This window comes from Nomascus leucogenys, chromosome 3, assembly GCF_006542625.1.
Source record: "Nomascus leucogenys isolate Asia chromosome 3, Asia_NLE_v1, whole genome shotgun sequence".
In the NCBI taxonomy this organism is placed as follows: Eukaryota; Metazoa; Chordata; class Mammalia; order Primates; family Hylobatidae; genus Nomascus; species Nomascus leucogenys.
Window position 1 is genome coordinate 91,583,599 of NC_044383.1, and position 26,708 is coordinate 91,610,306.

The 26,708-nt window shown below is 42.3% G+C and overlaps 1 protein-coding gene across 1 annotated transcript; it reads right to left on the bottom strand.

The window, feature by feature from the left end:
* Window positions 1-127: 127 nt before the first annotated feature.
* POPDC3 (popeye domain containing 3) lies at window positions 128-25,196 on the bottom strand. Its single transcript, XM_003258386.2, has 4 exons — window positions 25,015-25,196; window positions 3,615-4,350; window positions 1,899-2,007; window positions 128-963 (listed from the first exon to the last, which is right to left on the bottom strand). The coding sequence occupies exons 2-4, from the start codon at window positions 4,097-4,099 to the stop codon at window positions 682-684; spliced, it is 876 nt and encodes a 291-aa protein (XP_003258434.1). The 5' UTR covers window positions 4,100-4,350; window positions 25,015-25,196; the 3' UTR covers window positions 128-681.
* Between the last annotated feature and the right edge of the window lie 1,512 nt (window positions 25,197-26,708).

Sequence of the window (26,708 nt, forward strand, 5' to 3'; positions counted from 1 at the left end):
CAACACCACTGAAAGCTCTTTCCGCTGAACACGTGAAACTGAAACACTGTGCAACATTTTTACTATTGGTTCAGGAGTACTCTTTTGACTTAGTAATCATCAGGCAGCTTTGTTTTCCAGGAAATGCTTCTTTTTAAATGTTATTTCATTTGCAGCAATAAAATAGGCTTCAAGATTCACATATTATTATCTCTTGCATTTATTCTACTTTTTAGTCATATCAAGTAAAATAAATAATTGCTTTCACTGGAGGTTGTAGCAAAAAAGTGAATTCTGGAAATGCCTATGTGGACAGTAGCAACCCACTCTCAGGCTGAGAATACTTGCTGGCTGTTTCTTGAGAAGCAACTCCTGAGTCTACAGGGCAAGACAATGCATTTGAGTATATGTAAGAAAAGAGTTGAGAATGTGGAATTTCATTCTCCCAGTTTTGATGCAGAAAAGGGCAAATTGCCCATAGTTATCCACCCCCTCCCCAATTATAATAATGAGAAATACAAGAAAAATTTGTAAAGTTTATTCACAATGCAGTTGTTGAATAAAACAGTTGGCAATGGCATCTCGCTTCTAAATTTGATTTATAAAAACATTAGGGAGCTTTTTTTTTGTATTTTGCTATTTCATTTGGGGAATGGTGAAGAAAGAGTCTTTTTTTATACTTATCAATTTCAGACTTTGATATCATTTATCACAGTATCGTCTGGAATTCCGAAAATGTTGTGTCAGGGGTGATCTGCGTATTTCTGGACTTGACATTTGATAGAAGTTGGGTAGCCGAATATCATAGTGATATCTTTTTCCTATATATACCCTGTCATTCAAGGCATAGAGTTTATCTGCAATGTCACTGCCAATTAGCACTGAAAACAGGCGGGAGATATAACGATGCTGAGCAAAGAGCAGATACAATTTCTTTCTCCTCCAAGACACATATCGACAATCAGTTTCTGCAGTGAGGGTTACCTAAAAAACACAAGATCACACATAAACAGATGTGGAAGCAAGAAAACTTCTCCCACATTTTTTCTACCCCAAATGTTAAATTAATTTCACCTGCTGCCTTTTTTAAGGTTGAAAAAGCCCACTGACCTACAATATATTGCAAAAATAGAAACTACAAAATGTGTTACTACATACGTAATTTATAATATGAATAATCACAATGTTCTAGCCATCTTCAATCTGTTTTTCTAAGTTCCAGTATCTACATTTCTTTTATTGAAGGGAAAAAAAAGTTGGTTGATGTTACAGAAATATTTCCAAGTCAATTCTGAAGACTGTGGACATTTAACCTTAATGCAGTTTCTGCAGTAGAAAATAGAATTTATATACCTAATTTGCATACATATTTGAGTTTGTTGCATACACACATATATTTATTAGAAAACTGTGTAACAAAATAAATGAAACCTGCTGAAATGATTATCTTTCAAAACTGCCAGACATGGCAGCAGAGTAATGACAGTAAGTTTAGCATTCTGTTGCTGGAAAACAACTGAAATCCACTGGCATTTTAAATTTTAAAAATCATTTATTTTTTAATAAGTGCAGTTTTTTGTTCTTGATTGATGTTTTCTAGACGTCGCATTAGCAGTGTTTAGTCAAATCTCAATTATATTTTAATTCCTAAATATGCAGTTATGCAAAGTAAAGCTTAAAGTATTGATCACAGCCTCCTTCCTGTCATATGTAGCACCTGTTCTTCTCATCACTGGACCTATAAAGTGGCATTAATCATCAGGAGTCCAGCAGAATTGGGAAAGTCATGTATGCTGCAAAGTACATTCCAAAGTCTTAAAATATTCTTGTCTTACCCACTTTTCTGTTTATTTGTTTACTTATTTTTAAACAAACATCTGTTTGAAAGAGGGAGTGCTGTGTGTTCTGGTATCCCTTACCTGAAAAATGCCTTCCTCTGTGGGTCTCAGTGAATCCCACTCAGGAGAATCCAGGAACTGAAGGGGGAAAATGTAATGCAGAAATTCGCCATCAACTGTCACTCTGATCCTATCATAACACAAGAACAACATTTTTAAGGGAAGGAGAAAGAGAGCACATAATTGGGGAGGGGTGGGGGGTAGAGGAAGTGTATTTCAGATCCCTGATGACTCTTGCCCTTTATGATTTTGAAAGGCAAAACATTAAATTCATAGATTATAGTAAGTGACATAATATCCTGTAAGATTCATGTTATCATGTTCCTTACATAGTCAGGATTCTGGAATATTGAGTGAAATTCATCAGAAAATTCATCAAGTTGTACATTTATGATATATGTCCATTTATGTGTGCATATTATACTTCAATAAAACATTTTAATGGACTCTGTCGGATTTTAAATTAAGTAGGGAAACATTTAAGAACATAGAGGAGTTCTGCAAATACCTCTGTAAACCAAATTTTTATTTTTTATTTATTTATTTATTTTTTGAGACACAGTCTCACTCTGTCGCCCAGAGTACAGTGCAGTGGCACGATCTCGGCTCCCTGCAACCTCCTCCTCCCAGGTTCAAGCGATTCTTGTGCCTCAGCCTCCCGAGTAGCTGGGGTTACAAACGTGCACCACGATGTCCAGCTAAGTTTTTTGTATTTTTAGTAGAGACGGGGTTTCACCATGTTGGCCAGGCTGGTCTTGAACTTCTGACCTCAAGTGATCCACTACCCTCGGCCTCCCAAAGTGCTGGGATTACAGGCGTGAGCCACCACGCCTGGCCTGTAAGCCAAATTTTTAACTTTTTGAAAACCGTGAGTAATCCCATTATTGTTTCCTCTCCCAAACTTTGTTTTCAAAGTTTATTTTATTTTATTTTTGAGACAGAGTCTCGTTCTGTTCCTTAGGCTGGAGTGTAGTGGCACGATCTCAGCTCACTGCAACCTGCGCCTCCCACGCTCAAGCAACTCCTGCCTCAGCCTCCTGAGTAGCTGGGACTACAGGTACGTGCCACCATGCCTGGATAGTTTTGTTTCTGTATTTTTTCAGTAGAGATGGGAGTTTCACAGTGTTAGCCAGGCTGGTCTTGAACTGCTGACCTCAGGTGATTATCCTGCCTCGGCCTCCAAAAGTGCTGGGATTACAGGTGTGAGCCACCGCACCTGGCCTGTTTTCAAAGTTTAGATTTCTATATCTGTTCCTGAAGTGTCTCCCCAGCTTGCTTCTCATGGGCAATTGCTAGAATTTACTGAAGAAAAAAAGATAATAATAAAATTTAAATGTTCTCTGTTACTTAAAGCCCTATCAAAGAGTCTTTAAAATACTTTGCACGCCAATATAAGTATTCTATTAATTCAAGCTGACATCATCCTCTTCTTGACTTTCAGTAATTATCTAGGAAACAAATATATCACATAAACAAATTCATACTTTAATTTTAAGATTCATGTAATTTGATTTCTAAGATGAAATATTAAGGCTCTTGATTATTTTCTGCTTCAAGTAAATAATGCCATATACTCTAAATGGCTATGTCTGTGACTCAAGTATCAAAGACTTCCTCAAGCCTCAGGGTGCTAAATGCCACCCAGGACTATGCGATACTGAGATGGAAAAATATAGTGGAAAGAAACACAAACAACTAATACTTGAGGAATGACATGCAAGCACCAAAGGTACAAACCTTCCTGAAACAAGCAAGGAGAGTTTATCAATGGAAGTTTTCCCCTGCATGGCATAACAGTGTTCCTTTTCCAAAGTAACCACTTCAGAGCTCAAAGCAATCGTTCTGAAGACAGGCAAAGAGATCCCCAGGGGCTGGAAAAGGGAGCTGTACAACACTTGGAATTCTCGGGCAAAGGTTATGCTGCGAACTTGATATGCAATATGAACAAATTGCATGAAGCAGATGACAAACAGTACAAAATTCCAGGAAAATATGTCGGCTGCACAGACATCTACCCAAGCCCAGACAGCAGAACAGAGAAAACCCAACCCCAGCAAACTGAAGACGTAAAGGAGCCCGAAGAATCCACTGCCACCCATGAAACCTACTACAAATAAAATACTGGCAAGATGATAAATGGCTCCTTCGGCCTCTTGCTTCCAGGTTGTGCAGATTGGGTGTTCATCTATTAGGTTCTTCCATAAACTTGAATTTCTTTCCATGGCTGTATTACTGCCTGCTTCACTTTTCAGTTGACTTTAGATGACACTGAAACAGATAACTAAGTCCTTTGGTTTTCCATCATGAAAGTTTTACGCAGTCTTCACAAAACCAGAGAAAAAAGACACTGGAGTTGATGCTGATTAAAGGCTTCGTGTGTATGGATCTTGTAAAACTAAGAATCCCATGCTCGCTTCTTTAAGTTCATCTGGGCTCCTGATTTGGATCCAGTCTGCAAATATTTTGGTATTTCCTATGCAAGAGGAAAAAAGATAAAGGATCTAATTAAACAAAAAGGAGAATTGTGAGGTATATTTAATGATCAGCAGCATTACTTAGCAAGCTGACCTCCTATTTTCTATGAAGTTAGAGTATTTTAAGCACAAATGCTGATGGGTGTTAAATTTCTATGGTATAAAAAGTATATTTATTAAAATTAGCTACATATTTTTCAAGGTAGCTAAGTGCTCTATATTAATCTTGTCTCTATGGGAGTGATTCAGTGTACCTCAGAATCACTCGGGACAGTGACTAAAAATGCGGGCTGGGCGAGGTGGCGTGTGCCTGGAATCCCAGCCCTTTGGGAGGCTGAGGCGGGTGGATCACTTGAGGCCAGAAGTTCGAGACCAGCCTGGCCAACATGGCAAAACCCTGTCTCTACTAAAAATACAAAAATGACCCATTCGTGGTGGTGCGCACCTGGGATCCCAGCTACTCAGGATGCTGAGGCACAAGAATCGCTTTAATTTGGGAGACAGAGGCTTCAGTGAGCCGAGATCGTACCACTGCACTTCAGCCTAGGCGAAAGAGTAAGACTCTGTATTTATATACATATATATATATAATATATATATATATATATATATATATATTATATATATATTTGCAGATTCATGGACTGCTTCCAGATACATGAATCAGAATCGTTGCAGGTGGGGCCCAGATGTTTGTATTTTAAGCTCCCCATGTGATTCTGATGTGTTAATCCATGGTCCTCCATGGCCCACCCTTTGAGGGATACTGTCTGATAATAGGTTATTCACTCTTTACACATTAATTTGAGGCTTAGAGAGGTCAGGTAATTTATCCAAGGCCACACAGTGGTCACTGGCAGAGCAGAACTTTGGCACTCATGCCCATGTGCTGGGTCCAATCATGTGGCCTCTCATGAAAGATTTTTAAATTTGGCATGATAAGGAACCCTACTATATCAATAAACATAAGAAACAGAAGTCGCATTCTAAGAGCATTAATTGACTATGAAAATGTTTAATAAATTAGATTGAAATTATTTGAGAAACATAAATGTAGTACTACTTTGTTGTATTAGTGGTTATTTCAGGTTAAAGTTTGCATCACATGACTAAATAAATATTAATATTCCTGTTACTTACGTATTTATTTACCAGATGGTCAAAAATATTACCAACTCTGTTCCTCTGCACATACATTCTCTACCCTTTCAGCCATATGGTGGAAATGCTAATATGTAATCTGAGTCAGGAGAGCATTAGCCATGATGACAGAGCTACAGGATAGATGTATCATTTGCCACCCGGTTTCCTAACAATAAATGATTTCAATGTAAAGCATTGATGACATTGATTTTTTAAAACAATGGTAACATTCAAAAGCCTTGAACTGGTGTGCTATATTTAGTTTTATTTTTGAAATAGATTATTTCCAGCACACCTGTTAATAAACTATCAGATATCACAGATCTTGCCCCATAGGAGAAAAAATACACAGAGGTGAAAATGACTTAGCTGGAGTAAAAAATGGAACAGTGTAATCACCAACAGAAGTAGAAATGGAAATAAAGGAGCTGTTGTTGAAGTTCCTGATTTTTCATCTTGGATAGTGATTCTTTTCTCAGTAAGTAATGACTTTAAGAACACTGCCAGGTGAATCATTTAAAAAAAAAAGAAAAAAAAGACTTAACAACTTATAGTCATATTGTTGTTTTTGCTTGTTTTCAAATACATTTCAAACATCCTGCATATCCCTAATTATTCTCTCCACCAATCAATCTATGAGATGATGGTGATGAAATTCAAGACAGGCCAGCATCCTGAACATGTTCAATTTCTCCTCTTTTAAACAAAGCACAAAATTCTATTCTACTGGATATTACAACAAAGAAAAATTATTTTTAAAATACAATGAGTAGTGAGAACTGCAAAATACCAGGCTGGAAATGTCAGTCTCCCTGCTGTTTCAAAACTAGGGTATTTTAAATCAATCAATTCTTCAGGATACCAAACACACCCACGAAAGCCAGTATTAAAAAGATTTGCTAGTGGAGCTCTGAACTTTGGTTTGAACTTCCTTAAAAATTTATAATCCTCAGCGAAATGTTAAAATGATGCTAATAGAGAAAGGCCATGTAAAACGTTCGTGGCAATTCAGAAGGGAACTTCTGGGAATCCTGTCTCCTTAAAAATCTTGATTTGTAGGATATATTGGGGCTCCTGCATTCCAGGGTCATGACCCATTATGATTATAAGGGGAACTGTGCTTCCGCCTTTTCTAATCTGCTTCGTTTCATTCAGCTGTTACAAACCATCTTTTTATCCTTGATACTGTACTGCTCAATGCAGCGTGCTGACTTGCCCTGATTAAATTACTCCACACCCAGCCCTTCTTCACTTGTTGTGTTTTTATTTGGTCACCAAAACAGATATGCTTTATTAGAAGTGGAAGAACTGACAGGGGCAGGTGATGAGCAGGAGTGTCCTTCTGACATGTGCCAGCAGCACTATATGAATGTCCAACATGATTCATCAACCAGCTGTCTGCCTTAAAGGCCTGTAAGCCTGAGGTCATGTTTTGCGTAAATAAATGCTGACATGCCAAAGCGGCACAATGGATTTCTTTCCTAAGCACTAGAGTTGATCTTCACTGCAAAACAAGTTAGCACACTGAGCTACAAATGATGAAGACAAACTTAAGTGCAAATAAACACAGTTGTTCCAAGCTCATCTGGGTTTTCTCTTTAAATTGTTAAGATTACGAGTTATAAAGGAATAGGAAATGTAAATGAAGATATGAGGATGCTCAATGAAATGCAAAGTAAACCTGCTGGCAAATTAGCTAGAAACTGCATTTATTGCAACAGAACTTCTGCATTTATTATCTCATTGCCACGAGGGAGGCAGAATCTAAATCATCATGCCCAGCTTACAAATGAGAAAAGAAGGGCACAGATTGGTTGAGTCTCTGGCTTCAGGTACAACAGGTGGTGGCATGGAGCTCCAATTCCCCTCCACCCCTCTTTAGACCCTCTCCAACATTCAGTGCCAGCTCTCAAGACTGTGAATCAAATATTAATGTTTTGGGGAACCCAAATGGGATATTCTTCCAGGGCTGCTTTGCCAAGAAAATAAAAATCCTAACCATGGATATTTCAGACTTACCCTATATGTTCTTGTACTGTTCAGTCTGTAACTCTTAGAATACTGCTAGGGACACAGAGAGCCGCTCATGAATAATTTGCTGTATTATTCAATATTGACTGGTTTCCTCTCCTAGACTGAAATTCTAAAGGGCAGCAGGGGCAAAGACAAATGCTTTTCTATTTCTCAGCCCTAGCACGCCATCAGTTTGGCTTAATACATTGGTACAGAAGTGCAAGCACTCTGCCTTCTCCCTTCTCACTCTCTATCCGATGTAACAGATATTGTAACATCTTCTGTCATCTATGGGCACAGAATTGGGGGGATCCAAATGTCCAAGATGTTTAAGTGCAAAAACACAGAGGAGCTGGGGCATCACTTTTTCAAAATGCCTGGCACAACCCCAAATGCATAAGGGAATCCTTTTGTCTGTTCACAACCTTGAACTCCTTAAGAACAGTTTACTGCTTTGATTAAAAACAACGACTTGGGTAGTCAGTGGTATTGAGTGAGTTTTGGTTGCTAAGCAACCCACAAACTCAAAATTCCATCAATATTCTACTTATTAATTGGGATCAGCTCTCAACTTTGGCATGTGTTCCCTAAGCTAAATTCTCATTTTCTTAGTTTTTTCGACTTGTCCTTGAGGGGGTACATTTACCCAGCAACTATGTGCCAGGCATATTTTTAAAATTATCTCATTTAACAACCCCAAGAGGAAAGTACTATTATCTCCATTTTACAGATAAGAAAATTTAAATTCAGCGAAAAAGTAAGTTGTTCAATGTCACATTGCTTATAATGGAACTAAGATTCCACCCAAGAGAAGGGTTCTAGTCTTAGCTGTATCCCTAGATAGCTATGTGATTTTCATCTCCTTAGACCGGTTTCCTCATTGGTAAAATGAAAGAATTGGACAACATCATAAGAGCTCTAAAATGACATGACTCCATATGATGTGGAGTAGAAGATGATTCCAAACATGGGTCAAAATATAGAGCTGAGTGGCAGAACTGAATTAAGACTGCAGGTCTTATCACCAGGTGTTTGATTGGGGCCCAACTCCAGAGACTGTTACTTAACTGGCCTGTTTTGTCGCCGGGGCACTGAATTTTTTTCACAAACTTCCCAGGGATTTTGATGTTCAGCCAGGGTTAAGAATTGTTGAACAAATCCAAGAGATAGGAAGGAGGTGACAGGTGGGGGTGGGGGAGGGAAAAGAGACACCAGAACATTCCACAGAATAAAGGATCTGGATTTTAATCCTTGTTTTTAAGGAGCTGGAAAGGTACATTTCCTCTTCATGTGTTCTCACTTCCATCCTTTGTGAAAAGACGTTTTCCTTCCGTACACTCATCAGTCCAAAAGGGATGAAGGCTTGTGGACATTTTGCAGCAGTCTTTCCTGACCATGGTGGCCTGAAGTGCACCTTGTAAGCTGAGTTTTTATGGCCTTTATTATCTGTCTACGTAGCCTCCATCATAGATTGTGTCATATTGACCATTATGTATATTTTTCCTTTTTAAAGCATCACAATTTTTTAATTTTTTCAGTTGGGTTACATATTCAAGCATTTTAAAAAATGAACATAGATGGTTTTGTGTGTGTGTGTGTGTGTGTGTGTGTGTAGAATAACAGCTTTATTGATAGATCATTTTGTGTGTGTGTGTGTGTGTGTGTGTATTTGAAATTTTCCTCTGTCTAGCACAAAGTGGTCTTTAGTAAACATTCACTAATAAAGACAAGAGTGCACAGGTAGAAAAACAGTGTTTGAAATAAGCTTGGGATAAGGGTTAATAAGTCAGAAAGCTCCTGAATCAACAGTTTAGGTGTTGAATTTAAAAAAAAAAAAGGGCAGCATGTATTAGACTATGAGGAAGAAGTGAAAGGATCTATTGAGACAGAGGAACAAAGAAGGGTTGAAGACATTTGGGGGTTATACAAGATCTTGAAGTTAGGGAAAAAGTCAGAGGAAAAAGGAACTCAGTTTTAGCCATGTTTAATCTGATGCTCTGAGTCTAGTAGAATTTACAGCAGAGGATAAGGGGTAGGATAAAGGGGGAGAGATTTAGCGGTTACTATCACACAGGTCAATGCTAAATAAAAACTAGGGTTGTTAAAATTATTTAAAAAGAGCATAGGGAGAAATGAAAGTGTTCACAATAGATTGTGAAGACTGTACAAAAGTAAAGAATAGGCTGGGCGTGGTGGCTAATGCCTGTAATCCCAGCACTTTGGGAGGCTGAGGAGGATAGATCACTTGAGGCCAGGAGTTCAAGACCAGCCTGGCCAACATGGTGAGACCCCGTCTCTACTAAAAATACAAAAATTAGCCAGATGTGATGGTGGGTGCCTATAATCCCAGCTACTCGGGAGGCTGAGGTGGAAGAATTGCTTGAACCTGGGAGGCAGAGGTTGTAATAAGCTGAGATCGTGCCCCTGTACTCCAGCCTGGGCAACAGAGCGAGACTCAGCCTCAAAAAAAAAGTAAAGAATATGTCATTAATGTTTATATCGATTACATATTGAAATGATAGTGTTTTAGAAATAGTGGGTTAAGTAAAACCTATTATTAAAGCTGTCTTCACTTGTTCTTACTTTAAAAACATGTTGCTTATGTGGCTTGCATTATATTTCTATTGGACAGTGCTGATCTAGAGTCTCTCAAGTAACAGAGAGAAGAAATGAAAAGACTTGGCATGATGCTGTGCAAACACTGCATATGTATAATGCATAAGTGTATAAATGTGGAAGAATTATCCAAGATTCAGAACAGAGTGTTGATGGAAATGTAAATGATATTGGTTACAACATTCATATGCTGCCATCAGTCAGATGTTACCCAAAGCATAGATGTCACCATCTGGTTTCTGCCTACAGGGGTGGCCAACCCCACTACAGCACTTTGCTCCTTTATCCTACCAAGGGAAGTATCACTTTTTTCCTTTTGGCTGAGGACAGTTCCCCTTTCCCAAGCAATTATATTACATGGTTTAATTTTCTCATTTCATCTTCTGATGTGGATTCCAGAGTATCCACACCAGCCTTTGCTTTCACACAATACTTGGAGACTCTTCATGTACCACCAGTCTCTCAGGCTGAAGCATGCTTTTGATCCTCCTTATCAATGAGATCTTGGAGTCTCCTGGAGACTTGAGGAAATCAGAGAACATGCCGACAGGCTACGCTGGACTTTTTTCTGTTCTCATGTCTCAGCTAACATCACATTTATCTCTATCCATGATTGATCTCTCATTTTATCACATACAGTCGTAGGCAGAATTCTAAGATGCTCTCAACATTCCTGACCTCCTGGTATACATGCCCTGTATCATTCCCTCTCCTTGAGTGTGGGCAGGACCTGTGAATGGAATGGAATAGATGCTCCCTTGATTAGGTAACATTATATGGCAAATGGTGGTGGAATAGTCACTCTCATGATTATGTTAAGTTATATAGGACTCCATCATAGGACTGGAGAGAGATTGGATGTCAGAGTGATTGACGTGCTCCTACTGGAAAAAGGCAAACATCCATAAGTGAACTGCCTGTGGGGTTTCCAAGGAAAGGAATGGCAGGTGGCCTCTATGAGCTTGAAGTCCCAGCCAACAGTTAGCAAGATAACTGGGACTTTAGTCCTATAACCACAAGAACAGTATTCTGTGAACCATCTGAGAAGCTTGGAAGAGGAGCCCAAACTCCAAATAAAAAGCTCAGTGTGTCTGACACCTTGACTGCAGGCTTGGGAGGTCCTGAGCAGAAGATCCAGTTCAACAGTGCCTGGACTCCTGACCCACAAAAACTGATAACAAATATTTATTGTTTTAAGATGCTAAGTTTGTAGTCATTTTTTATACAGCAACAAAAAACTAAACACACACATAAACAGTTATAAGTACTCACTGTATATGAGGCTTTTCATTAATCTAATAATGCATATTTTATAATGGAATTAGAATATAGATCTGTGAAGCTGAAGACACTCAATCCTTGCTAGATTTAAATCAGGAAAATCAGCTGAGAATCGTTCCTTGATAGAACCTGGAAAACAAGACCCTATGAGAGACCCTGGGAATTACATTAAATTCACTGTGGTTCCCAGTGTCACTGAAGAGGTTTTCCTTTCATATAGTCAGGCAGTCACCATACTGTTAAGCATTTGAACACATGGGCAACTTCCAGAATAGTTATGACATTCATATACAAATCTCCAAAATTCCTGGAATACCATGTTTTCATGGTTGACTTTCAGATCAGTCAGTTCTTTGTAACATTGAGCCATAAAGATAGGGCAAATACTTAATGTTTTACATATATTCAGAGATTGACACTCAAAATACAGCCCAGAGAAACTCAAAAGAATTAACTCTGTATTTCTTCAAATTGTGTGACGCCACCAAGGCCAGATGACTTCAGCATTGGGAAGGCAATATCCAGCTGTCATCTTCTTGATCCTCATTTGCTACTACTAGCATCTAGCATTTACTGAGAAGATAGTTTTATTGTCCAGTTTTTAAAGATGAGAACATTGAGGTATTAGGAAAGTTAAGTTGGTTACCTAAGGAAACATGAATGATAGAGCCCAGATTCACTCTTAGGCAGGCAGATGCCATGTCTGCTCTCTTTACCACCAAAATATCCTGCTACAGGTACAATTTCAATAAATATCTGGACTTACTGGAACAAAACAAATCAACGACATTCTTATTTTCTTTCTTCAGTTTAGATTAAATAATTTAAATGTCTTCTTGAGAAGCTACAGTTTTTTGAGGCACAGAGGGATAGGAGGGTAGGTCCTACCGTTGAGTCACTCAGCCCTATAGTTGCGAAAATCCTTAATTTGAAGAAGCAGCAGTAAAGTCTCTACTTCTCAAGCTTGCCATTAGACTGTTTTAAATAACTGACAGACTCTGCTCAAGTTCTTCTGACTTCTCCATATCCTGGAAATGGTTAAAGGCATAAGCAGGAAGCCATTCCCTTTTGATGAGCTGCTATGACATCATGCAGTAAGTTTACTGAAGAGAGATTCCTGATGAAAGATGCAAGAGAAACTAGATACATTAAACAGTCGTTTCTTTATATGAATCAATGGTAGATAACCTTTGCTTTCCTTTACTTTAAGTGACCTATATGCAGAAAATGAACTCACTTTTCCTATGTTTAGATCAAGTTTTCAAGTTACTTCCTGGCAAACAGCCCTAACAAGATCATGTATGATAGCTAATTGGCCATAATCTCTGCCTTTTCTTTTTTTCTGGCTAAATAACCAGGTGGACCACACATCTGGGTCAGGGGAGTCACATTAGGACTCTTTTAGTAGAGAGAATGCCAGATGTAGATATCACCCTTATTGTCTCAACAACATGACACTTAATAGCACTTCTACGCCACTTTCATCAACTAGAGTCAATTCTACTGTAACACAACAACATATGTGATCCTAAACAGTCACTGCACTGTACTAAACTGTGCAATAACAACCACAGGGCTCACAAGAAAATGGGGTTAGGAATATAACACTTAAAATCTTCATCAGTGGCACATTCTTTAAAAGATAGGAATTTAATAAAAACAATAGCACAGTTATATCTATCTATCTTAAATGGTTAAAAATACACAAATATGGCACTTGATCTTAAAAAAAAAAAGGCCAAAAACTTGCTAGGGAAGTGGTATAGGAATGGTTGCAATTTGTGAGTTATGGTGAAGCGGTGGAAGAAGGAATAAAAACTGTGCTCTTTCTCAGCCCTTAAATCCTAGAATGAGCATGTTTTTATATAGGAAAGTTCACAAGTGTGAAAGGATAGCAAAGTGTAAATTTTCAGAATAATACATGGCAAACCAAGATAGCTGGTAGATGTTTGAGAGGTATGTGTTTGCATTTTGCATTTTGCATTTTGTGTATCCCTACATGGCTTAGGTCAGCTAGTTGCAATTTAATGCATTCACCCAGTGTTTTTTCTGGGTAAAACATGCATAAGCAAACACGAAAGTTGTATTATGCCCAAATCGTTCCCTAATATGTCAATTTTTTGGAATAATGCTTACTTTCAAAACATGCATTATAACATAATTAACTGTATCATTAGCTCTCAAATGGCCTTAAAAATATTGTGAATTAATATATGCAATAATTCAGGGCCAGGTACAGTGGCTCGTGCCTATAATCCCAGCAATTTGGGAGGCCGAGGTAGGAGGATTGCTTGATCACAGGAGTTTAAGAACAGCCTGAGCAACAAAGTGAGACCCCAGCTCTACAAAAAATAAAAAATATTTGGTGGACATGGTGGCATGCACCTGTATTCTCAGCTACCCAGGAGGCTGAGGCAGGAGAACCACTTGAGCCCAGGATGTCAAGGGTGCAGAGAGCTGTGATCACGCCACTGCACTCCAGCCTGAGCGACAGAGAAAGACTCTGTCTCAAATAATAATAATACTTATTATTATTATTCATTAAAAACCTGTCCTCATGGAGCCTACATTTTAGTGAAATTCAAATGTTAACACTATTTAAGTCCAGTTTTCAAAACTGCGATCTATTTTAAATATTACTAACTAAAAATACACCTTATCTACAAATAAACTAACTAACACTTATTTCATTTATTTTATTATATTAGAGATGGAGTCTCCTTGTGTTTCCCAGCCTGGTCTTAAACCCCTGGACTCAAATAATCCTCCCGTCTTGGCCTCCCAAAGTGCTGGGATTACAGGTGTGAGCCACTGTGCCCAGCCATTAAAACTCATTTAAAGTCAGTTGTTGCAAAGCCAAAATTGACAAATGGGATCTAATTAAACTAAAGAGCTTCTGCACAGCAAAAGAAACTACCATCACAGTGAACAGCCAACCTACAGAATGGGAGAAAATTTTTGCAATCTACTCGTCTGACAAAGGGCTAATATCCAGAATCTACAATGAACTCAAACAAATTTACAAGAAAAAAAACAAACAACCCCATCAACAAGTGGGCGAAGGACATGAACTGACACTTCTCAAAAGAAGACATTTATGTAGCCAAAAAACACATGAAAAAATGCTCATCATCACTGGCCATCAGAGAAATGCAAATCAAAACCACAATGAGATACCATCTCACACCAGTTAGAATGGCCATCATTAAAAAGTCAGGAAACAACGGGTGCTGGAGAGGATGTGGAGAAATACGAACATTTTTACACTGTTGGTGGGACTGTAAACTAGTTCAACCATTGTGGAAGTCAGTGTGGCGATTCCTCAGGGATCTAGAACTAGAAATACCATTTGACCCAGCCATCCCATTACTGGGTATATACCCAAAGGATTATAAATCATGCTGCTATAAAGACACATGCACATGTATGTTTATTGCGGCACTATTCACAATAGCAAAGACTTGGAACCAACCCAAATGTCCAACAATGATAGACTGGATTAAGAAAATGTGGCACATATACACCATGGAATACTATGCAGCCATAAAAAAGGATGAGTTCATGTCCTTTGTAGGGACATGGATGAAGCTGGAAACCATCATTCTCAGCAAACTATCGCAAGGACAAAAAACCAAACACCACATGTTCTCACTCATAGGTAGGAATTGAACAATGAGAACTCATGGACACAGGAAGGGGAACATCACACACTGGGCTGTTGTGGGGTTGGGGGAGCGGGGAGGGATAGCATTAGGAGATATACCTAATGCTAAATGATGAGTTAATGGGTGTGGCACACCAACATGGCACATGTATACATATGTAACAGACCTGCACATTGTGCACATGTACCCTAGAACTTAAAGTATAATAAAAAATAAATAAAGTCACTTGTTGCATACTAAATTTTAAAGAAATGCTACATTTTAAAACAGTCTAAAGTCTTAATGAGACTAGAATCATTATCTTAAATTTCCTTTCATATCTGACCAAGTATTGATCAAGGATGCTCCACTAGTTGGTGGGTTTCCATGCATTATCAAGATTTAATATAAACTTGAAAATGAACTCAAACAACAGAAAATAAGCTGAGATTCCACAAAATAAATTCCAAACAGAATGTGTTAAAGTGCTTCTGTTTATCTTTTTCTCATGGAGGTTAAATTTTCTTTATAACATAGGGGAAAAGGTACTATCTATCCTTCATGCATTGTGACTTCCAGAACAATTATAATGTAACATGTGTTTGGAACTTGAATTCTAACACCACCCCTCCTGCATCTTGAATGGAGGAATAAGTAATAATAACCAGCATCTGTTGAGTAGCAACCCTGTGTCAGAACCTGTGTGAACTACTACATGTATATTATTTCATAGCTCCAAAAATACTGGGGGCAGGAGGAAGGGGTAGTTATTTTCCTATTTTTCAAGCAAGAAAACCTCTTTAAGAAAGACTTGGCCAAGTTAGAATCCAAATATCCTCATATCTAACCTGCTTCTGTTTATACCATGCTACACTTTCATTTATAAATCAGTTACATTTTAATGATTTTGACAAGTACAGTGAATGAAGAAAACAGAGGAGAAATTAAAACAAGATAACATAATCATGGAGAACAAAGATGAGACAGTGTAAGAATAATTGGTGTCTTTGAAGTAGAGAATTACAAAATTGGAAAGAAAAAGCATTCATAATGGGAAAAAAAAAACCTGAAATTAAGAACAACAGACTATTCCAATAGAAAGAATAGAAATAGAAGGAATGCACCAGGTTCCATGAAAAATTGATACAGAACTTAACAATGACATAGCATGAATTACTACACTTCAGGAATATAAAGGATACTTTAGGACTCCAGGCAGAAAAAGCAAATCAATTGCAGGGAAGAAATTTTTTTTTAGACGGAGTTTCGCTCTTGTTGCCCAGGCTGGAGTGCAATGGCACAATCTCAGCTCACTGCAACCTCCGCATCCCGGGTTCAAGCGATTCTCCTGCCTCACCCTCACAAGTAACTGGGATTAAAGGCGCTACCACACCCGGCTAATTTTTTGTATTTTTAGTAGAGATGGGGTTTTACAATGTTGGCCAGGCTGGTCTTGAACTCCTGACTTCAAGTGAGCCACCCGCCTTAGCCTTCCAAAGTGCTAGAATTACAGGCGTGAGCCACTGCGCCCAGTCAGAAATTTTGAAACCAAACTTAGACTTCTCTACAGCCACATTAGATGCTAGCAGTGAATGGAGCAAAGGCTATATAATCCGCAGGTAAGGAAACTGGCTCAAAAATGGTACAGCCAGCCAAATGGTCATTCAAGTACAGACGCTCCCCAATGAACAATGAACTCACGGTAAGTTGAAAATATCGTAAGTTGAAAAACACACGTTTGACTTACAGTATTCTCAATTTATGATGATGATGTGTTTACTTGGGTGTAACCACACCGAAAGTTGAGCATACTGACTGTGTATTGTCTCTGCACCATTATAAAGTTGAAAAATGGTTAAGTCAAACCATCGTGAGCCAGGGACTATCTGGAAAGAAACATGGGCATTTCAAACATAAAAAGACACAGGAAATGAGCCCTTCTTGGAAACAAACAGACACACTGACAAAATCTAGCCAATCAAAGGATGAATCAAAAGTTGATACTTGAGATGCCATGGTAAAAGAACCAGTGATTCATAGTGATTTCATTTAGTTATAAAACTAAGACTAAATTATATCTGAAATGGCCAGGTGTGGTGTCTCACACCTGTAATCCCAGCACTTTGGGAGGCCGAGGTGGGTGGATCACAAGGTCAGGAATTCGAGACCGGCCTGAGCAACATGGTGAAACCCCATCTCTACTAAAAATACAAAAATGAGCCGGGCGTGGTGGCGCACACCTGTAATCCCAGCTACTCAGGAGGCTGAGGCAGGAGAATCGCTTGAACCCAGGAGGCTGAGGTTGCAGTGAGCCAACATTGCGCCACTGCACTCTAGCATGGGCAACAGAGCAAGACTCCATCTCAAAAAAAAAAAAAAAATTGTATCTGAAATGAAGTTTAAAAACACAATGCAAATGTTATAGATCCTCACAATATAAACATATTTTTAAAATTGGGGCTGGGTATAGTGACTCATGCCTGTAATCCCAGCACTTTGAGAGGCTGAGGTGGGAGGATGCCTTGAGCCTAGTAGTTTGAGATCAGCCTGGGTAACATAGTGAGACCCTAACTCTACAAAAAAAAAAAAAAAAAAAAAAAAAAGCTGGGTGCCGTGGTGCGTGCCTGTAGTCCCAGCTACATGGGAGGCTGAGGTGGGAGGACTGCTTGAGCCTGGGAGGTTGAGGTTGCAGTGAGCTGTGATCATGCCACTACAGTCCAGCCTGGGTGACACAGTGCGACCCTGTCTCCAAAATTAAAAAAATAAAATACAGGCCGAGTGCAGTGGCTCATGCCTGTAATCCCAGCACTTTAGGAGGACAGGTGGGAGGATCACCTCATGAGGTCAGGAGTTTGAGACTAGCTTGGGCAACATGGTAAAAGCCCATCTCTACTGAAAATACAAAAATTAGCCAGGCATGGTGGTGCATGCCTGTAATCCCAGCTACTCGGGAGGCTGAGGCAGGGGTATTGCTTGAATCCGGGAGGCAGAGGTTGCAGTGAGCTGAGATCGCGCCACTGCACTCCAGCCTGGGGTGACAGAGTGAGACTCTCTCTCAAAAAATAAATAAATAAATAAATAAATAAATAATAAAAATTGGGATATGACTAGAAGTGAAACTATAGGTAATGTAAAACTACCCAGTGCTCCATCCTATAACAGGGAGCCTCTGACTGTCTAAATTAATGTATGTTTAAAAAATCTTTTCCTTCCTTCCTTCCTTCTTTTCCTTTCTTTTGTTCCCTCTGTGGCCCAGGCCGGAATCTAGTCGGCTCGCTACAGACTCCCTGCCTCCGGCTCCCGTGATTCTCCTGCTCCGGCCTGCGGGCTGCCTGGGATTGCCAGCGCGCGCCACCACCGCTGCCTGCTTTTTCTCCTTTGGCTGGAGGCGCGATTTCGCCATGTTGCCCAGGCTGGTCTCCAGCTCCTGACCCCGAGTGCTCTGCCCGCCTCGGCCTCCCGAGGTGCTGGGACTGCAGATGGAGTCTCGCTCACTCGGTGCTCGGTGTTGCCCGGGCCGGAGTGCGGTGGCGTGGTCTTGGCTCGCTGCAGCCTCCGCCTCCCAGCCGCCTGCCTTGGCCTCCCAGGGTGCTGGGATTGCAGCCCCTGCCCGGCCGCTGCCCCGTCTGGGAGGTGGGGAGCGTCTCTGCCCGGCCGCCCCGTCTGGGAAGTGAGGAGCGCCTCTGCCCGGCCACCCATCGTCTGGGAAGTGAGGAGCGCCTCTGCCCGGCCACCCATCGTCTGGGAAGTGAGGAGCGCCTCTGCCCGGCCGCCCCGTCTGGGAAGTGAAGAGCACCTCTGCCCGGCCGCCCTGTCTGGGAAGAAGTGAGGAGCGCCTCTGCCCGGGCGCCCCGTCTGGGAAGAAGTGAGGAGCGCCTCTGCCCGGCCACCCATCGTCTGGGAAGTGAGGAGCGCCTCTGCCCGGCCACCCATCGTCTGGGAAGTGAGGAGCGCCTCTGCCTGGCCGCCCCGTCTGGGAAGTGAGGAGCGCCTCTGCCCGGCCGCCCCGTCTGGGAAGTGAGGAGCGCCTCTGCCCGGCTGCCCCGTTGGGGAAGCGAGGAGCGCCTCTGCCCGGCCAACCATCGTCTGGGATGTGAGGAGCGCCTCTGCCCATCCGCCCCATCTGGGAAGTAAGGAGCACCTCTGCCCGGCCGCCCCGTCTGGGAAGAAGTGAGGAGCGCGTCTGCCCGGCCGCCCCATCTGGGAAGTGAGGAGCACCTCTGCCCAGCCACCCATCGTCTGGGAAGTGAGGAGCGCCTCTGCCCGGCCGCCCCATCTGGGAAGTGAGGAGCGCCTCTGCCCGGCTGCCATCGTCTGGGAGATGAGGAGCGCCTCTGCCCGGCCGCCCATCGTCTGGGAAGTGAGGAGCGCCTCTGCCCGGCCACCCATCGTCTGGGAAGTGAGGAGCGCCTCTGCCCGGCCACCCATCGTCTGGGAAGTGAGGAGCGCCTCTGCCCGGCCACCCATCGTCTGGGAAGTGAGGAGCGCCTCTGCCCGGCCGCCCCGTCTGGGAAGTGAAGAGCACCTCTGCCCGGCCGCCCTGTCTGGGAAGAAGTGAGGAGCGCCTCTGCCGGGCGCCCCGTCTGGGAAGAAGTGAGGAGCGCCTCTGCCGGCCACCCATCGTCTGGGAAGTGAGGAGCGCCTCTGCCCGGCCACCCATCGTCTGGGAAGTGAGGAGCGCCTCTGCCCGGCCGCCCCGTCTGGGAAGTGAGGAGCGCCTCTGCCCGGCCACCCCATCTGGGAAGTGAGGAGCGCCTCTGCCCGGCTGCCCCGTTGGGGAAGCGAGGAGCGCCTCTGCCCGGCCAACCATCGTCTGGGATGTGAGGAGCGCCTCTGCCCATCCGCCCCATCTGGGAAGTAAGGAGCGCCTCTGCCCGGCCGCCCCGTCTGGGAAGAAGTGAGGAGCGCGTCTGCCCGGCCGCCCCATCTGGGAAGTGAGGAGCACCTCTGCCCAGCCACCCATCGTCTGGGAAGTGAGGAGCGCCTCTGCCCGGCCGCCCCATCTGGGAAGTGAGGAGCGCCTCTGCCCGGCTGCCCATCGTCTGGGAGATGAGGAGCGCCTCTGCCCGGCCGCCCATCGTCTGGGAAGTGAGGAGCGCCTCTGCCCGGCCGCCCCGTCTGGGAAGTGAGGAGCGCCTCTGCCCGGCCACCCATCGTCTGGGAAGTGAGGAGCGCCTCTGCCCGGCCACCCATCGTCTGGGAAGTGAGGAGCGCCTCTGCCCGGCCACCCATCGTCTGGGAAGTGAGGAGCGCCTCTGCCCGGCCGCCCCGTCTGGGAAGAAGTGAGGAGCGCCTCTGCCCGGCTGCCCCGTCGGGGAAGAAGTGAGGAGCGCCTCTGCCCGGCCGCCCCGTCTGGGAAGTGAGGAGCGCCTCTGCCCAGCCGCCCCGTCTGGGAAGGGTGGAGCGCTTCTGCCTGGCCTCCCTGTCTGGGAAGAAGTGAGGAATGCCTCTGCCCGGGTGCCCCGTCTGGGAAGAAGTGAGGAGCACCTCTGCCCGGCCACCCCGTCTGGGAAGTGAGGAGCGCCTCTGCCTGGCCACCCGGTCTGGGATGTGGGGAGCGCCTCTGCCCGATTGCCCCATCTGGGAGGTCTACCACGGAGGCCAGAAGCAATGTGGGGGCTGGACGTGGTGGCTCACACCTGTAGTCCCAGCACTCTGGGAGGCCGAGGCGGGTTGATCACTTCAGGCTAGGAGTTCGAGACCAGCCTGGCCAACATGGCGAAACATGAAAAATGCAACAGACAAACCAACCAACCAACCCAGCGACAACAAAACAGGTCTACCCTGGAGTCATACTCTAATTTTTTCTATTTTCCTCCCTTTCTGATCCTTTATCCCACTTTCTTTTTCTTCCTCTTCCTTCTCCTTCTTCTTTGTCAAATAGAGGATTGAGTTATTATCATTGATCCATATAAAGTCCCTCTCTCATTTTCTTTAATTCCCACTCCCCATTTCTATTCCCTGTCTTCCTATGTGCAACCTTCCTAATATGTTTGATACGCATCTTTTTGTTTGTATGTATTTTTAGAAAATGTTTATTGGTTTGTGTGCAAAAAAAATTAATAAAAAAAAATCTTGATCTCAAGATGTATTCAGAATCTTTTCTCTTAGTTTGGAAGACTTGTTTAGAACCTGTTATCTCTAAGAATGAAGAAATACTGATGTCAAATTCAGCAATTCCTTCACTTTCACTACAGTTTCTTCTGTTAAAATATAATTTTTTTATTTTAAAAAGCATATACAGTATCATCCTGTTAAAAGAAAAACTTTAGATAAATTAAATTTAAACAGTTTACCTGAGCAACAAACAACTCACGAATCAGGCAGCACTCACAACCAGAAGAGGTTCACAGAGCTCTATCCAGCAGCATGAGCTGCAGTTTTTATACACTGATCACAGAAGTAAAAAACCAAAATCACTCGACTGGCTACAGCTCTGTATCTGCTTTATTTGGGCATAGTGTGATGAGCTGGCTGCCTGTGATTGGCTGAAACCTGGCTATTACAAAAAATACACTGTTGAGTTAGTTTTCTGTTTGTTTATGTACAAAGTTAGTCAGTTTTTCACATAGGGACTCAAAGTAGGGAGAAAGCCTCAGGCTAATGGCCTTCTGCTTATTTAACAATTCTATTTTTTATAAAAGCATTTCTTTTTAATCTTTTGACATATCCTTATTTTCTATTTATTTATTTTTATTTTTTATTTTTTTATTTTATTTTTTTTTTGAAAGAGTCTTGCTCTGTCACCCAGGCTGGAGTGCAGTGGCGCGATCTTGGCTCACTGCAACCTCCACCTCCCAGGTTCAAACAGTTCTCTTGCCTCAGCCTCCCAAGTATCTGGGACTACAGGCACATGCAACCATGCCTGGCTAATTTTTGTATTTTTAGTAGAGACACAGGGTTTCACCACGTTGGCCAGGCTGGTCTCAAACTCCTGACCTCAGGTGATCCGCCCGCCTCAGCCTCCCAAAGTGCTGGGATTACAGGCGTGAGCCACCAAGCCCAACCGACATATCCTATTTGTGTAAAAATAGAAAGACATACGCAATGATTTTCACTTCATGTTAAAGATGAATATGTCTTGATAGTGGGATAGAAACTATTTTTACCTTTTTAAAAATAGCTGCATTATTTGTATTCTTATAATGATTTTGGGAAACAATATGGTGATTTTATACCAATGTAAAAAAATTTTAAATATAAACATTAAAAAAAATCCAAGAACCCAACAACCAGAATTAACAACCATCAACACTGTCATATTTTCTTTAGATTGTTTCATAATAAAAAAATATTCCACACAAAAAATTGAAGACTGCCATGGATTGTTCTCCAGGACCAGTCGTTGCCCATCCACTCCCTATATAGTACATAATTTATATTTCTCTATATTTAAATATTCACTAATTAAAAAATACAATGTAAAATGAAACATACAATGTAAAATGAAATCCTGGACTAGAAATAACTCAAAGTGGGGTTTTTTTTTTCAGATTCACACTTAAATTTTTTTTCTGATAATTTTGAACACACACAAAAATAGAGAAAATAGTATACAACAAATTCCCATATACCTGTTACCCAGATTCAACAATTATCAAGATTTTGCCACATAGAATTTTTGAAATTAAAAGCAAAAGCTGTTATCTACAATTCAGCTGCAATTTGTTCAGCTAGGAAACAAACACCTTGCAAAGAAGACAGGAAGAACCAAGATCAGCTGTGCTCTTTCTCTATGCAGGTACTAATTCCTACAAACACACATCCATTTAGGAGTCACAGCAACTCTGAAACCTCCATATTATTGTCAGCATTGTTCAGAGTGGAGGATGAAGCTCAGAGGGATGGAGATTCTTCTATAAGCTTAGCCAGTTGCTTGTCCTTCCAATACTACCCCACAACACCTTCCTTCATGATCCCATCCTGGCCAATTTCAGTGTGCCAGAGTCACTGGAGGTTATTATTCTGTTGAAGAACACAAAATAAGAAAGTCTCGCTATAAGTCTGTGTGAATTAATCCCTGGATTCTCTGGGTTGGAGGAGGACCCTGCATTTTTATAGGTAATTTCAGTCAGGAACTTTCGGTTATTTATTTAATTTAGAAAACACCTAATGTAATTTTCCTTGTAAGACTTTTTCTTATAACTACTTAGATAAGAGGGAGAAACATTTTCTCTCTTCCTTTAAAACAATCGTATCGGTGATTCAATATACTCTTCTATTAATTGGAGAGAAATTCATTCTCTCGAGAGAGCTCATAATCCCAGCTGACCAATGACCATAATTACAAAATGTGATCTCAACGGCAGTTTACAGACTTTCAGATCTATCATGGATATTTCCAAAGCAGTTTTGAAATTTCTTGCCTGCCATGTTGCTTATGTGTTATGCTCACATACTGTAGCAAATGCTTCATAACATTCTTAGTTCTTCCTGGAGACTGTTTCAAAATAAGTAGGCATCAGTGCTCTAGTGTCAACCGTGTTAGTCAGCCTTGTGGTGAAAAGTATGGGATTTTTGTTTCCCATGACACACTGTTATTTAATAGCATAGAATGTAACCATTTAGAGGCAGAAGATGCACCATGATTCAGCTATTTTGAGGGACTGATATGATTAAAGAAACTCAACTATCAAATATTTCCCATTTAAATGTATAAAATTTTGAGGACAGAGAATATCTTAGATTTCAATTAATATTTGTATCCCAAACTCCTGAAGACACACACACACACACAGATTTTTCAGGACAGAAAAGAACCTCAGAGATATCTGGAATCTGGGATCAGCCAGAGCTCTTCATTTTGCAAATATAGAAACTGAGATCCAATTTTTTGTTTATATTTTCTGTCTCATGTAGTTCTTGTTTGGTTTTCTATTGTCACAAAGAACAATGCCAAGTTATTGTACTCACAAGGATATTTTCATGCAACAGTCCGTAGAATTAAAAACAAGAAAAAAAAAATAGCCACTAAACTTAGTATGAACAGGCAACAATAATTTTTTAAGGCTGCTATAAAACTCAATTGCAGTTTGTAGGTTTGCAAATTCAAAATAGCTAACTACCAGAATTAGAGTGAAAAGTCAGGAAGCAACGAAGTTTAGTAAATCAAATTGCGTTCAAAAGTGGGCTTCTAATTCTACTTTTCCATTTATTATTTACAAACAGAATTTTTCACTTTCTGCAAATGTCTTCTGGCTAAATTTTTGGCACTGCCCCTCTTACTGTATTTTGATTGTGTCTTTCATCTTTGCCTAAAATACAGACCCTCAAAACTATACCACTGTAACCGACATGGTGATAAGACAATTTAGTGGTTGGCAAATTTCTTTTTTGGCAAGGGGATCCCCAAATAGAGAAAACAGGTCAGCGCGACCTTTGATGAGGCAGCTTTTTCGTACCCCCAACTCTGTGAGAACAGTGTGAGAGCACTGACACCAGTCAGGCCCTTTGCTTACAGACCGGGGAAGGGGGTGGGGGGGGAAGGAAACTCCCGGCGGTGGCATGACTTCCCCAGGACTGACAAGGGCCCCTAGGAACGGCTTTTCTCCTTTGCAAAACTGGCCTGTTTATTTGGGATCCAGGGTGCCTGGGGCCAGAGTAGGACCTGCGGGAGAAGATCTGGGAGGAATATTCGCCCAGAAGCCTCTAGGGCAGACGACTCGCGTTCTTCAGGGGTCGGCGCGGATAGGAACCGCAGCAGAGGGTCCCCTAGACCTCCGAGCTGTGAGCGGAGACACAGCCGGGACCCCAGACCCCGGACCCCAGGGCGCCGAGTTGACGGGAGCCGGGAAGGAGCGGCGCGGGAAGCGCGGGAACGCAAGGCAGCCAGACGCAAGCGCTCGCAGGGGTCGGCGGCCCAGCAGAAGCCGCGCCCGCTAAGTTGCCCGAAGCGGCCGCGAGGTGCGAGGGTGCGGACACCTGCGGAAGGCGGCGGACGCAGCGCCCTCGGGCTCACCATCTTACCTTTCCTTCCCGGACCTGCCCGGAGCTCCAGCCCGGCGCCCGCAGAAGTTTCCCGGCGGAGCGCGCTGGACCCGGGTGGCCCGCGCGGAAGCCCTCAGCGTCCGCCTCGCGAGTGCCTCGCCGCCCACCCCGCGGCGCCGGGCGCAGCGTGACCGCAGCGGGCTCCGGAGCGGCGCGGCGGCGCGGGCGGGGGCCGGGCACGGGCGCGCGCCCCGGGGCGCAGCCGGGTGGGCGGGCGCGGCGGCTGCGTCTGGGCCGGGGCAGGCGGTTTGGACACCGGGGTGCGGGGTTGCGGAGAATCCTAGCGGCCGCTACGGACCAAAGTTTCCAAAGATGCGCTTCCCCAAGTGTACACCGCTCCCGGTTGTAACATACACCTAGTATTCACAGTCACACTGGGCAGGAGCGATGGGCTGGCTGCTGAACCAAGGCAACTGCACGCCGGCTCTCTCACCCCCGCTCCACACACACTGTAAACAAAATGAAGAGGTAAATCACCATAGTGGGGACGGGAATATTTGGGTGTATTGGACAGAGAGAGAGAGAGAAAGGTAAATATAGTATTTTTTTTTTTTAAGAGATGGGGTCTGGCTCTGTCACCCAGGCTGGAGTACAGTGGTGATTACGGCTCACTGCAATCTCGACCTCCTGGGCCCAGGCATCCTTCTGACTCAGCCTCCTAAAGCTTAGGATTGCAGGTGTGAGCCACAGCACCCAACCAATAAAATACCTATATTCAAATCAATGAACATCTCCAAAAGCAAATGAGTAAATGGCATAGACAATCATAAAAGGAAAAAATTTAAAAACACAAATGACAAAAAAGCTCGTATCAGTAATAACCAAATGCATACAATTTTAAAGCAATGATCAGGTGCATTTTTTCTTCCTTTGCAATTAGCAAAGTTTTGTTTTGTTTTTGTGATGAAACAAATGTGAGGGTTGGTGACGACCAGAAACACGCCACTAATTTAAGAATGTCACCTCCTTTCTTCTAGTTCACTTTCATTTTATATAACCATACTGGTAACAGTGACTCCAGGAACAAGCATTTATTGAGCAATCAATGTATTTTTTGAGCCCCAGGATAACCACAAAAACAGTGAATGTAGATGGTAAAATTAACTCCCTTTAATTGATGCTGGAACTGAGGATCAAGAAATACACATATTCTTACACCCCAGAAATGGCTAGAAACCAGTTGACTCCTAGGCCTTCACTCTTACTCTTCATTGCAGGGATTTGCTCAAATGTTGGAAATCCAGTTTGAACTGGATGTAGTCCATAGTGTGTGTGTGTGTGTGTGTGTGTTTGTGTATATATACATATATATGTATGTATATATGTATATATATAAATACGTACACCTTTAAACTATGGCCAGAGAAGTGAGAAGGCCATGAACTTTGAGGTCAGATGTACTCCGGATTTAGATGTTACTTGTTTAGTGTCCTACATTTAAAAAATTTAAGGATTATATTACTGTTATTTTTAATTTAAAAACTCAGAAGCTGTTACTGTTGCCCTGGGTTCTTATGATCTCCCATGATAGAGATTAACAGAGATCACCAAACATAGCAGCAAAGGAAAGTGTATTCAGCTTGTGCGCAAGGGAGTCAGCACCAAGAAAGGCAAAGGAACGGACTGCTCTGAGGACAGTGTGTGGGTGAGTTTTATAGGGTCTTTCTATAGGG

Coding starts and splice junctions, on each gene's coding strand:
- POPDC3 (XM_003258386.2), bottom strand. CDS start 4,099: ATGGAAAGAAATTCAAGTTTATGGAAGAACCTAATAGATGAACACCCA. Junction 2,008..3,614: donor TCCTTGCTTGTTTCAGGAAG/GTTTGTACCTTT, acceptor GTGTTATGATAG/GATCAGAGTGACAGTTGATG. Junction 964..1,898: donor CAGAGGAAGGCATTTTTCAG/GTAAGGGATACC, acceptor TGTGTTTTTTAG/GTAACCCTCACTGCAGAAAC.